The 14186-nt window shown below is 34.2% G+C and overlaps 1 protein-coding gene across 1 annotated transcript in view; it reads right to left on the reverse strand.

The window, feature by feature from the left end:
• Nucleotides 1-2481: 2481 nt before the first annotated feature.
• Nucleotides 2482-14186, reverse strand: part of LOC136034428 (protein LSM14 homolog car-1-like) — a 45282-nt gene continuing 33577 nt past the window's right edge. Inside the window, exons 6-8 of the mRNA XM_065715603.1 lie at nucleotides 12534-12742; nucleotides 8503-8860; nucleotides 2482-4175 (exon numbers count right to left, since the gene is read on the reverse strand). Coding sequence (XP_065571675.1) covers nucleotides 4161-4175; nucleotides 8503-8860; nucleotides 12534-12742 — 582 coding nt within the window. The 3' untranslated portion in view covers nucleotides 2482-4160. The remainder of the gene's footprint in view (nucleotides 4176-8502; nucleotides 8861-12533; nucleotides 12743-14186) is intronic.

Here is a 14186-nt window from a genome sequence, read left to right on the forward strand (position 1 = left end):
ATGTAACCAGAAGTCACAAGCCTCAGAAAATGTGTGTGACATTCGAAAAAGGGGTTAAATACGCCCCGAAAATTAAGAGATCCTTTTGAAAGTTACACCATCAGATTCACTATATCAGAAAACCCCATTCTAGAGATTTCTAGCTCCTATCTAGAAAAATGTGAAACTTTTGAATTTTCTACTTGAAAAAACATCACGGAGCTATTTTTTTCTTCTTATTCCTGTTTCTTATGTTTCATTAGGAGCTGTCATATCAAACCAATGGTTCTAGAAGATTAAGAGAGGACTCATTTACACAAGAATTAAAAAGCTGCAGAGCTGTTTTTACGTAATCAAATACCTGCACTACCATTCTTAAATTTGACGACAGAACACTTGTTCAGCGCTCTCAATGACTTGATAACGGACACACGAAACTTTTTGACAACAATTTCAGTGGCATCTATTACGCAAACCTTAGTAGGAATGAAGTTATTGGCTGGGGATTCCTCCTCTGTTATCGTGAACGGAGAGATGACAAAGCTATTATTATGTGTTGAGACTAATGTGACTGCCGAAGAAGCAGCTGGACTGTTTCCAGATCACCAATTTAATCGTTTGCCATTTTTAATTAATCGTGGTCGTTATTTACGTCGAGCACTCGCCCGTCTTTAAAGCACATTTTGTGTCATTCCGTTGTATTTACGTCTGGTATGTATCCCCTTCCCAAGAAGAAACAATTAAAATCAATTCAAGTGATGTACTTTCGGTATCTGAACTACCTACTTTATTTGCCTCGTTTTTACCGTAATCATGCCATCGTTAGTAAATATTGTGCTACGGATATTTCTGAGTCATTTGAAAGATACTGTTTTAGCTAATAACGCTTTTTTTCTCTGGGTTGTTTCCATCCCTGAATTAGATTGCTTAGCCGTATTGTGCATTACATTTCTGTATATTGAAGTTTCATTACGTTCCTTTTTTCCTTTTGCTCCGCTTGAGCTTTCTAGCGGGGTAAAAATAAATTATTATTATTATATGCCATACTATCTTGAATTTGTCCGGCCAGTCTTCGATTTACAATAGCATAATCAAAAGATTAGCTGTCTCACCATCGTTTAAATACCATTTTAACTAATGGATCACTTTATGACCAAATATTGTATTGTTTATAACTAGATTGTTATACTTACGAAATTACAGCAGTCTGTAGCCATACTATTTTCCTTTCCTATACTAAATTTCCCTAGGCTAGGATACCATCTATCCCTATTTCTACCATCCCTATTATACCTGGGATACTGTCTATTTTTTCCTGTAACTGTAAATGAAATTTATCTGAGTCACTACTATCTCCGTCCGTCGGTTCTACAGGGGCATATACTACTACAACTGATACCCTACACTTTCTAATGATAAAATGAGCGATCAGTATTCTATTATCAATACCTTCCCAGTCTATACAAGACTGAGCAGCTTCCATATTCATAAGGAGTCGCACTCCCTGCATTTGTAACCCACCCTTCCTGCCTGATTAAATATATACTGTATCACCCAATTTCACGTTTCCTATGACTATATGAAGAACGACTAATGCTTACGAATACCAGATATACGTTTGTAGTAATAATAAAGACAAGTAAGGAACGTTTTTAAAAGACTATAATTAATAATACAATTTCAAAACTATATTTTTCTTTAAGTGGTCTGGAAGGTACAGGTCAAACACCAGGAAAAGGGCTAGAGACTCCATGTGGTAAAAAAAAAAAAAAAAAAAAAAAAAAAAAAAAAAAAAAAAAAAAAAAAAAAAAACGATATAAAAGCCAAAAGTGGAAGATTATGCTTAGACAAAATTATAGGTGTAGGCCTACATGGGTTCAAAGCCTAAACCAATATGCTTTGACCAATAGCCCCACAAAGTGAAGAAGAGAACAAAATCGACATGGTGTTTTTTTCTAAATAGCCCTTTTGGCTAGAATCTAATAATAAGGTGAACAATCCCACTATAATGAGAGAAAGGATAAGATAGCTGGCTCAAATTTTACATTCGACTGGTACAGTAGGGAAGTGTTTTTTTTTTGGCAATCCAGTTGGGGCAAAATGAAAAATATAAAAAAACATACCTATGTAATGTAGTTAGGAAACCCCATGGGAGAGAACAAACATTAACACTTTGAAAACTATGAGGAAGAGCATTCACAGCGAAATTTGTATATGGTGACTGTTGTGAGTTTTGTGGTAAGTTTTCAACTCAGTTATAAGACAAGTGTAAGTGGCACAAGGCCCATTATCTTTAATATTTCCGTTTACACATTTTTGTAGATCTAACTTATTGAAATCTTAGTACATCTAAATTTACCAGAGCCGGAATCTGGATTAAAGATTCGAATCAGAAATAATTTTGGCACCATCTCATCCCTGCTAGAAATATACTCCAAAAGTGAAATACTACCATTGTTGACATTAACAGTCCTATCAGATAACAGTAAACAAAAACAACAATTGAATGAATATAAGACTTTAATAAAGCGTCTTTTCTTATCATAAAAAAACGAAGTGTTTACGAATTAATGAAGTTCTGTTTCGGTGAGTCATGCTAGAATCAAGACAATTCAAGAAAAAATCAAGTTTACAAAAACAATTTCTTAATCCTGTACAGCCCAGTTCTTATAGATATATACCAGCAATTAGGACACTACAGCCTTTTAACATTGAATAAACATAAGAGAACCAAATAATATCGCTTAAAATGTTGAAATTCCCCACCAAATAGAACGAATTCAATCCAAAACCCTGTTTAATTGTCTGTCACTCCTGATACAAAGGAATAAAACCATTTTTGATCTAAGCCATAGACATTTTATAGTCCATCGAATAATTGGATATCAGGATTTTTCAGGATAGATAGAATATAAAATATTCTCCTTTTCTCAAACCCCCTCTTGTCGGTGTGCACCATTCACCATCCGGTATTGGTAAAACTGTATTCTGCCCCATCGACACAGTAAGAGGGGAATGAAAGTGACCGGCAATTTAGACAAAAGAGGAAAACTTGTTCCGAACTTTGTTTTCTTAAGGTAATGAACCTCATAATAAGATTAGAACAGTTTTGACTTAATTTTCCTTAAGGCAGTAATAGTAGAGATCAAAATAGAATAGAGCTGCTTATAGGATAAAAAATAGGTTATTTCTTTCTTTTCAAAGGAGTAATTCAATTCCAGGATACCTACTCACAATTTTCGGATTAAATATTAAGACAAAATATAGGATCTTAATCTCCATCTTTCAAAAAAAAAGAAAAAAAGAAACAACAATTTATAAAGGGGTACACAAAATGTCGAGGATATTTTGAGCACGTGTGAAAATAATATTTGACAGAAAAGAATTCTTTTGTCACAAAACAAATCCACCAACTGAATAGGGCTTTATCATAAGAGTAGGGTGAGAGGTCTTGACAAACAAAACTGCTTTCAGGATAATTTCTTTTTTCATTTCTGGTATGGCAATCCAAACAAGACTAGCTAGCTATCCATAATGTTTGGACAAAATGTTAAAAGAAAATGGGCTTTGCCCTTCTTTTTTTTGAAGCAAAAATACTGGTAGCAAATAAATATTTAGAAAATATAAAAAAAGAATTCTTATGTTTTACCTTGTGGACTTAGTTGATTGAAGGAATATAAACAAATAGATTCATCCACTGATTCAGTATAAAAATCAGACAAAAAAGTTCAATTACCCATTCTTCGTCATGTTTCCCCTCAATGCATGGATGGGATGAGACAACGGATTTTAATAAAAAAAAGTTTATAACAGCAGCCAAAAAGGATTAAAAAATGGTTATGCTAATTTTCATCATATGACTCACATAAACATAAATGCCTTTAGAAAAAAAGGACAAAAAAGAAACATTCAATTATATTACTATAAAAAACACTCATGACAAAGACCAAACCATTAGACTCGACCCATTAACACAATCCATCTCTTTTAACAGTCACTTTTCATGCCATTTTGTCGTTTTGTACCACCAGAATAACATTTAAGGATGGAGTTCCAATGTGGAGTTTCTTAAGCTCCTTCACATATCACTTAACAATATACTTCTGGTCATAAAAATTTGAAATAATATCCATTAAGTCCACTAAATATAAGACGTCCAGATCTTCGCTTAAAGCTGCAGGCTACACACGAGATGCCTGAAAAAGAAATTGATAGCACAATGAGAAGCATAAACTTTGAAATTTTATTGAGCTGACAAGAGTTTCAAGTAATCTTAAATTGAAGAGAAAATCGTCATTAGTAACTCTTAGAGAGATTTTGCGCGGGGATTTTCACTGAATATCCTTTTTTACATTGCAGCAACGGGCAAAGGTAAATTTTTAATAAAGTATTTTGATATAGTTAAACACACATTATATATATATATATATATATATATATATATATATATATATATATATATATATATATATATATATATACTGTTTTGCCATCTTTAATTAAATTATATGAGTAATGTTACCATTGTTGTCTTAACTAGATTACCTTGCATTCTCTTCTACCTAAAAAAAAAACATATTTTGTTTACTTATATTGTAATAGTGATAGACGAGGGGGGGGGGTGGAAAAGGAGGGGTAAAAACCACCAGTGTCCCCATGGACTGAAAACCACAGCTACGCTTCTGCCTGTCTTCAGATCCCAAAAAAGCATAAAAGGAACACTAAACTTATGAAAAATTTCAGAAATAAAAATCACTTGAAAAAACTCTGTGTTCTGTCGAAATTTGGGTTGTATTTAAATTAATTTGTTTTTGCTTTTAATCTTCTCTTTATGTGGTTTTATTTCACAAGATTTTGAAATTAATTTATATATATATATATATATATATATATATATATATATATATATATATATATATATATATATATATATATATATATATATATATATATTTAGAACACTGACAACAGCTTAGAGGAGGTCCTGTAAAAAAATCTGGTTGGTTTCATATTTCTCGATTATAGGATGGAAATTATTGATGTTCTTTGATTCTTTAATTTCTCCAGTTTTCTCTTGTATCTGGAGGGAACCGATTTGAAAAGCTAGTGAGGGACCCTAATAAAAAAGTGATCAGTAAATGTAGTTTACTGAGAAATATTGTTGTCTCAACAGGTCGATTAGTGGGCAAAGCCTCAGCAACCTCCCCTAAAAAGAGCGCCCCCACCTCCAAACCCACGCTAACAGATTCATACTTGGTGATTTGATCGAAATGTACAATATATGTAAAAGAGCATACGATGTGCCACTAGACAAGGTAATTAACTCTGACCAAAACTACCCTCAAGAATACAATTTCAAAATAAAAAGCCAACCCACCAAGTTATTAAGGATTGGACCCAGCAAAATCTTATTATCCATGTATGGACCATTTACTAACCAAGGCTGACATATCTCCCACGATTTCAACTTCAAAAAACCAATCAGACACAAGATTGTATTTTGAAAAATATCATATTAGCAAGTTCCGAAGAGATGTCTCAGTTACTTTAGTTTTATTAATTGTATAGAGCTAATAAGCACAATATGGCTTATTAGCCATATCTGAGCAATATTTTATTAGCATTAGTATAATGACTTATATGTTAAGGTTATAAATCAAGCATAGTTAGAAATATAGCCTGTTTCATCATAGTGCAACTGACATACTCGGCTTCAGAAAAGTTTGATGAAGGAGACGAGCAGAAAATTCAATCAATTCTATGTTAATTTCTACTCATTCTACTCTGACTGACTTATTCATTCTAATTTACGACCCATTTATATCTTTTTTTCAACCAATATATGGCAAACATGTCCATTGCGTAAAAATTTTTTGCTTACCAGCGATGAAATTTTAGAAGACTTGGATTGTTTAGAGAAAAATTGAAGAGAAATTTTATAAGAAAAGGTTCATAGTTTTTATTCAACTACTACATCTTTTATTGTAGAATGGTTGATAAGAAATTGTCAAAAATTTGTATTTACGATATGCAAGATATTGAATTTTTTTTAACTTTATTTATTTTCAGTTGTGCATTCATTTTTCTTTTTTCTTAGATTTTTGTTTGTTGTTTTTTTTTTTGCATTTTTTCGGTTGAAATATAATACTGAGTAGAAAGCAGAGACGATTAATGATTGACTAAAGATAGCAAATGCACAATTCTCAGGAAAATCTCTGTTTTTGACATATTCTATCTATTTTGATGGTTGTATAAGACCATTTCTGTGCACCACACATGGATCAATAATATATAAAAAAAATTGCTTGTCCAAGAAATTTTACTGCATAGAAAATCGCCTTTATCCTAACACTGACTTCGCATTCCCTTTCATCCCTTTACCTTTTTTCCTTGTAAGTTTAATCATCTTATTTCTCTAGTTATTACTTCCCTATGTAGTTAAATGTGGTGTACTACCCCTTTGTTGATTAGGGTTATTAGTATGCTTATAAAACGAGCCAATTTTCATGTTCAAAGCTTTCTACTTTTACTCGTCGCTAAGTATTGAAGACCACAATCTCTCATTCGTATTTTTCCTAGCTTCCCAAATCTTTAATTTGGGGTTAAGTAATAGCGGCTCTAAGTAGCGCAAATAGTAATGTTACTCTATAAAATATATTGGAGGAAAGATTGATTGTAGTTAAGACAACTTTTAGAGCTGTGTAGCCCCTTACCCCATCCCTATTACTTAACAATGAATGCATTATCAACAAAAGCCTGAATCTTCGCAAAAACCTTTAATTAAAAAAAAAAAAAAAAATGTAAGCAGCCACCCGGTTGCAATTGATTTTTTTGTATCCTTTTCTGGGGTGGCTATTAGTTCTTTAGTTTTACGTTTTTTGTAGTAATAAATTTTACCTTTATAATTAATTTTATTGTAGGATGGTTGATAAGAAATTGTCAATAATGTGTATTTTGGTCAAGTAATTTATTACATAATTTACGTTATTTTAGTTGTGCATTCATTTTTCTTCTTTGCTTATTTTTATTTTGATTAATTATTCGTTAAAAATATATAAGTACCCGCCCTTTTGCAAGCACTTTTTCTGGGGTGGCTATTAGTTGTTTAGTTTTATGTTTTCTGTAGTAATAAATTTTACCTTTATAATTACTTTTATTGTAGGATGGTTGGTAAGAAATTGTCAATAATGTGTATTTAAGCCATGTAATTTATTACATAATTTGCGTTATTTTAGTTGTGCATTCATTTTTTCTTCTTTACTTTTATTTTGATTGATTATTCGTTAAAAATATATAAGTTGCGTTATTTTAGTTGCGTATTTTTTGCGTTATTTTAGTTGTGTATTAATTTTTTCTTCTTTACTTTTTTTTTAGTTTGATAAATTATTTGTAAAAAAAAAGTAAGTAGCAGCCCTGTTGCAAATACTTTTATGCATTAGTTTAGTTTTTATTTTTGTTGTTGTAATAAATTGTTCTTTTGTAATTTCTGTTCGTGCGAGGTTTGATTTCCTCGTAGATAGCTATTTCCTTCTTTACCTGTCCTGATCAGTGTTAAAATAATCATACGGATGTCAAAAAACCAAACATATCCTCTGCAAAAGATTATATTTTGGCAAGACTTACCATTTTTTTTTTATTATCTCTACATGAATTAATAAAAATCTCCATTATTAAAGTTTCATGTAATTTGAACCTGAGTTAAAATAGTCAAGTGAGAGATGTACCATTGTGTCACTCCATTGTTTGTCCCTCATGAAGACTGGTTTCATTAGCGCAAATGATATCCTTGCCTTCTATGGGCAGATCTAGAGCAAAATATTGGGGGGGGGGGAATATAATGAGACAAGGGAGCCAATAATTGACCAAATTCACAAATTTATTTCAAAATGAGTCAAAAACAGAAAAAAAAATAAGGGCGCCCCCTATATCCCCCCCCTATAAGAAGGGGAGGGGGGAGCTGAAGGAGGCAGGATGGGCCATTCCAATAAATATGGCAGCGTAATTTATTATATACCAGGAATCTTGCAATCATCGCTCATACTGCTAAAATGTTTAGTCAATACCAGCCGATGTTTGCTAAGACCATAGGCGTATACAATACAAGACTTATAAGAAGGAGGGAGGGTCGAGGGAGGCAGGGTGGGCTATTCCAATAAATATGGCAGCGTGATGGATGGGGATGTAGGGAAAGGAATAAAGAAGAGCATTTCAGCCGCCCAAAATCGGAACATATTCCTAGGAACAAGCAGATTTTAGAAGTCACGGATTGAAATGGGCTATGTAGTACAATCTGTATCTAAAGAACGAATTAAAAAAAGGATGTTAAACTAAAAACTGGTCTTCGTCAGAGAAGATAACTTTGAATTTTTTTTCAGACATCCATGTCGTAGTCTAAAATCTTTCAAGACAGATAGAAAAACAAATAATTCAACAATAATCGTGGATATAGATTGACACAACACCCGCTTCAGTTACGTTTAAAACAAGATCATTGCATATACAAAGTATAAATACTTCACTTACATATGATCCTCTGCCACGTTCACTTCTTCCTTCAGATCTTTCTATCCTTTCGGTTCTGTCGTCGTGTCCATCATAATTCCTTCCACCTCGATTGCCTCGGTAACCACCTCGACTCCCGTCTCCTCTACCCCTATTGCGACTATCATAGCCACCGCTATAACCTCCACTCCTGTAACCACCTCGGTAATTGTAGTTATCTCGGTAGTCTCTGTTGTAGCCATCGTAACTGTAGTTATTCCTATAATTGTTGGCTCCACGGCTATAGCCTCTGTAGTTATAATTTGAGTTGTATCCTCGTTGACTAGCTCCGCGAGGCTTTATGCCGAAGGTTTCACAATTCAACATCTTCTCTTTTTGCCTGAAAACAATTATCACTTATTATTTTTTTTTTGTAAAAAGACCATTACTATCACCGAAATTTTTTTTCTTTTAGGATAAACAAAAGTATGTCTGATTATTTAAGAAATGAACAGTCGTATTCCTAAGAATTAATTTCCAAGATTTTAGTAGGTCCTGATAGAGCAATTGATATAAGAAATTTTGGGCTATGGATAGCAGGCTGCCCAGAGGGCATTATATTAAATACCTAACCAACTCTATATATTAGACATTTAATTAAAAATATACCTGCATAGTGGTTTATCTCTCTCAGGCTGAGCTGGTTCTCCTTAGTGCACACAGAAAATCATTTTTATTACAGATCAAGAACAAAGTGAGGTCGCTATAATACAAAAGTACCAAGTTAACTTACTCCTGGCAGTTACAATAACATTTACTAACTATCAGGGGCCATTTCTGCCCTCCCAAAGGATTTTGATAAATTGGTTGACGTTATTTAGGAGCTCATTTGTGGTACGACATGAAACACCAACATTCAACAGCACTAAAAATGGCAAATACGAAATGTAGCATAAATCTACGACGACAAATCAAGGTGAATGCCCAAAACAAAAAGATTGAAATTCAGAAGTTTAAGGCAACAAAGAAAACAGCAACAAAATAATCGTCAGTAACAGCCTCTGTGTTCAACTTAGCTTTTGGTTTGTCTACAAACATTGATTGGAAGTAGGTAGTTTTACTTGCGAAATAACTAGTTCAGTAGCAAATCTTATAAGATGCAAGTAAGCAAGAAAGTATGACGGTACTAGACCCTCAAAGGCCAAACCAGCGGTGCTGATCTCTGTTTTGTGGCCCTTCAGCCAAGAATTACAACGGGGGGTTGGGAGCCAGTCATCCTGTGCTATTGTACACGCTTCCTGCTTACCTTACCCAGATTTCACAAGGTACCCATTAAGAAGAGCTGGGTTGATTCTGACTGAGCTTGGTCACGCCACTGACCCCCGTCCCAAACCAAATAATTGGCGGTTCCAGGAATAGAACCCGCGCCCCTCGTACAAAGGATTTTATAGGATGGCATGATTAATATCAATCTGCGGGCTATTGCAAACAGTAGTAGGATTCGTTAGATGTTTTCTAGAGGAATTGTCAACGGGTTGGTTTGGGGTACCTGTAGAACTGACCATGGGTACCTAAATTTCAAACAGTAAGCTGGACAAGTTCGGCGGATGAAGGATAACATTCTAAAAGACCATTATTTTCAGCTCACTATCTAGGGCCAAAAAGAAGGCAGGTCATCCCCAAATAGGATAGGAGGAGATCGTAAGGAAAGATGTAAGGGAAATTGGAACTGCTTGGGAGGTTGTAAAGAGGGAGGGTTTGAATATATTGAATATGGAAAAGGAAAGGCGTGCATGGCTTGGTGTTGCAGTGAGTTGTCAAACGCACATAGGGAATAAGGAGAGGAAGACCACAGGAGAGGGCCGATATTCATACTATCATTGAGAAAATACCTATTTACAGACCCGGAATAGCGATTGGTGCCGAAAGACAAGAAGGCGTGATTTATTCTAATCGTTTTATATCTAATAAGAAAGAGGAAAAAAAAATAAGGGGAATCTCTTTTAATAGTCGTATACGCGTGAATAAAGACAAGGCAAAATTTACTATTGCACATTTTGTATACACTTCCTAAAGTGCAGAATCCAATGACCCTTCTTACACCAACCAAGACTAAGTTAAGACGAAACTTTTGTTAATATTGAGTCTGAACAGATGTTCAAATAATAAATACAAAACAGAAAAGACGTAGCTTATGTATGTAAACAGCATAAAATCAGTGTATATACTAGCCCCCTTTTATAATCCGTTTAACGTCAGAAGCTTTCCATAGAAAATCTCTAAATTGAATTTTGGATTCAGTAGAATTTTCCTTATGCCATATTTCTCTGTCCGAATATGTGACCGCAAAAACCCGACAATTTGCAAGTCATAAGCGTTCACAGATACAGGATTCGAATTTCACCAGCATTTGAAACCTTTTCCTTTTTGCTAACCAGTAAAGTTCTCCAAAATTTCCTTTTTGGTAAGTTGTCCAAAAGTCTTTATAACAAAAGTGCCAATAACCAATACCAGGACGAGAAAATCTGCAGATCAGATTGTGCCAAAACTTAAGTCTTACGACGTTGGTATTGAACCAAAAGCTATGATTTATGACAAAATTCTATGGTGATCTTGGTTAGCTATTTTAAGGGGTTGAACATGAGATTTACAGTGAGATTCAATTTTTCTTGTGCTACACATCTCTATTATAGTACTGCACAGATCTACTATAACAAGAGCTAAGAACTCATATGGCACTTGTGACGAGGTCGGAATCAAAATCCTAAGAATCAATAGATTGATTTAAAAGGAAAATCAGAGGCTTAATGCCGGTCGGGATTTAAGATAAGAGCTCTGAGACACAAGGTCCATCCAAATATCAAAATTCATTAAGATCCGATCACCCACACGTAAGTTAAAGATACCTCATTTTTTCCTTTTCTTTCAGCCCCTCAGATGGTCGAACCGGAGAAAAAAAAACTTTATCAAGTCAATTTGTGCAGGTCCCTGACACGCCTACCAATTTTCATCGTCCTAGCACATCCAGAAGCACCAAACTCACCAAAGAACTGGACCCACACCCCCTAGCTCCCCCAAAGAGAGCAGATCCAGTCTGGTTATGTCAATCACGTATCTATGACATTTGCTTATTCTACCCACCAAGTTTCATCCCGATCTCTCCACTCTAAACGTTTCCCAAGATTTCTGTTTCCCCCCTCCAACCCCCCATGTCCCCGGATCTGATTCGAATTGAAAATGGAGCATCTGGGACATAGGATCTTTCTATATATCAAGTTTCATTAAGATCCGATTACCCATTCGTAAGATAAAGATACCTCAATTTTCAGGTTTTCCCCCTCAAACTCCCCCCAATGTCACTGGATCTGGTTGGGATGTGAAATGAGAGCTCTGAAACACAGGATCCTTCTAAACATCAAACTACATTAAGATCAGCTCCTCCAAAGAGAGCGGATCCTGTCTGGTTTTGTCAGTCATGTATCTTGGACTTGTGCTTATTCTTCCCACCAAGTTTCATCCTGATCTTTCCATTCTATGCCTTTTCCAAGATTTTAGGTTCCCCCCCCCCAACGTCACCGGATCCGGCCGGAATCTAAAATAAAAGCTCTGAGACACGATATCCTTCTAAATGTCAAATTTCATTAAGATCCGATCACCTATACGTAAGTTAAAAATACCTCATTTTTTCTAATTTTTTCAAATTAACCGTCCCCCCCAGACGGTTGAATCGGGGAAACAACTATTTCTAATTTAATCTGGTCTAGTCACTGATACGCCTGCCAAATTTCATCATCCTCGCCTATCTGGAAGTGCCTAAACTAGCAAAACCAGGACAGACAGACCGACAGACCAACCAACCGACAGAATTTGCGATCGCTACATGTCACTTGGTTAATACCAAATGCCATAAAAAGGAGACATGCCCATGAGGTTTTTGACATCCTCCTTAGTTTCTTCTCATGGTTTCACAACCAATGGTATCAAAAAGGATTTTTTATTTATTGTAATATATACTGCACACCTTTACTCTACAATAATACCACACAGCTCTCCTATAAAAAAAGAAGACATACCAATCAGGTTTTTGGTATCCTCCTTTGTTTCTTTCTATGGCTTCGCAACTAATGGTATCAAAGAAAGATTTTTCTTTATTGTAGCAGATTTGTTCAGAAACTGCCTTCGCTGCCGTTCCTACTTCGTTTTTCTCTTCGGTGGATTCTCTAACTTCACTGTTATCTTTTACTGACTCAGAGCTAGACTTTGAAGAGGCAGAATCACTAATCTGAAAAAAACAAAAAAAACACACACATTAAATATGGATGATTATAATCAAATAGAATTTTAAATAATCAAATTAGATGATTAAATAGAAGTGGTCCCAATAAATGGAACTCCCGTCATTGTTAGAGACAAAATATTTAAAAAAAGATATAGAAACCGTCGTATATGTATTCACTTCATTAATAGTCAAGGGAATGGACATTTCACTAAATCCAATACATTTTGAAACCACACTGGCCATGTGACGTTCTATAATATGACAAATAATTAAGAAGCCAAACAAGGTCATGCTAAACCATTGTAGCCCCCCCCCCCAAAAAAAAAAAACAAATAAAAAACAACCACTAAGACAAGAGCTTAACGCTCAAAAAAAAAGAAAAGAAAGAAGGTTTTAGAAATACGCTCCTTTTTTCTTTTAAATACACCTTTTTTTCTTCTTAGCGACGATGACTGGTTGGGGAAAGTCTTTACAGATATACGTACTTTCAGAAGAAAGGAATAATTTTATGTAACAGTTTTTTTTTATTATAAACATACATTTGATTAGAATAATAAGATTCTTCAGAAGAAAGGACTTAAATTTATTTATTCCCATACGCATTCTCAAGCAGATCTTGAATATCTCAGCTTTATGATATTTCAATTGCGTATATTTCTGAGGTTTTTTAAATAATAATTTGTAAGTTTCTTTCTATGATTTCTTTAATTATAATTCAAATTTGTATTACAATTATACTATCTCTAGTTATAGTAGTGAACATTCTAGAGTTGGTTTATGTCTAGTTACAAGAGCAGGGTTTTCATGAATCAGATTTCAGAATTTCAAAGAATACTATTTTTTTTATGAAATTAAAAAATAACCTTCTTTTGCCTTGAGTAGAAGAAGAAAAGGTTTTATTAAAAGAAAATACAAATTAACAACATACCAAGGTTTATAAACTTATATGGGTAGACATAACCCTTTACAGAACCCTACATACATAATCGCTACCAACCGTCCTTGCCTCCTCCCTTCCCAGAAAAATAATAATAAATTTTGTTAAAAATAGTTCTCTTTCTCTTTCTAGCTTTTCTGTAGAGTTTGTAGGGTGTGCTTTCTGTTTCTGTGTTCCGCGCGTGTGTGGGTTGAAATTAATAGAAGTTACAGCAAAACAACACTCTGGATGCATCAGCAAACATTTTTAAGTTATCAAATTTTCACCTCGTTGTTATCTCCCCATTTCAGAGGGCTATAAAATTTAGTACTACAAAAGCCTATATATTAATTTTTCCTTCATTTTGGAACAGTTTCTCACATTATTACTTAAGGAAGAGCTAATGTTGCCACCAAGTGAAAAAAAATCACTAGATATTAGTGATTTTTGGCTAATATAGTGATTTTTTTTTTCGGCAACATAAAAAATCTCTAGAAATAGTGATAAATCACTAGGGCTGTCGTAGCTCTG

The sequence above is a fragment of the Artemia franciscana genome, chromosome 13, assembly GCF_032884065.1.
Source record: "Artemia franciscana chromosome 13, ASM3288406v1, whole genome shotgun sequence".
In the NCBI taxonomy this organism is placed as follows: Eukaryota; Metazoa; Arthropoda; class Branchiopoda; order Anostraca; family Artemiidae; genus Artemia; species Artemia franciscana.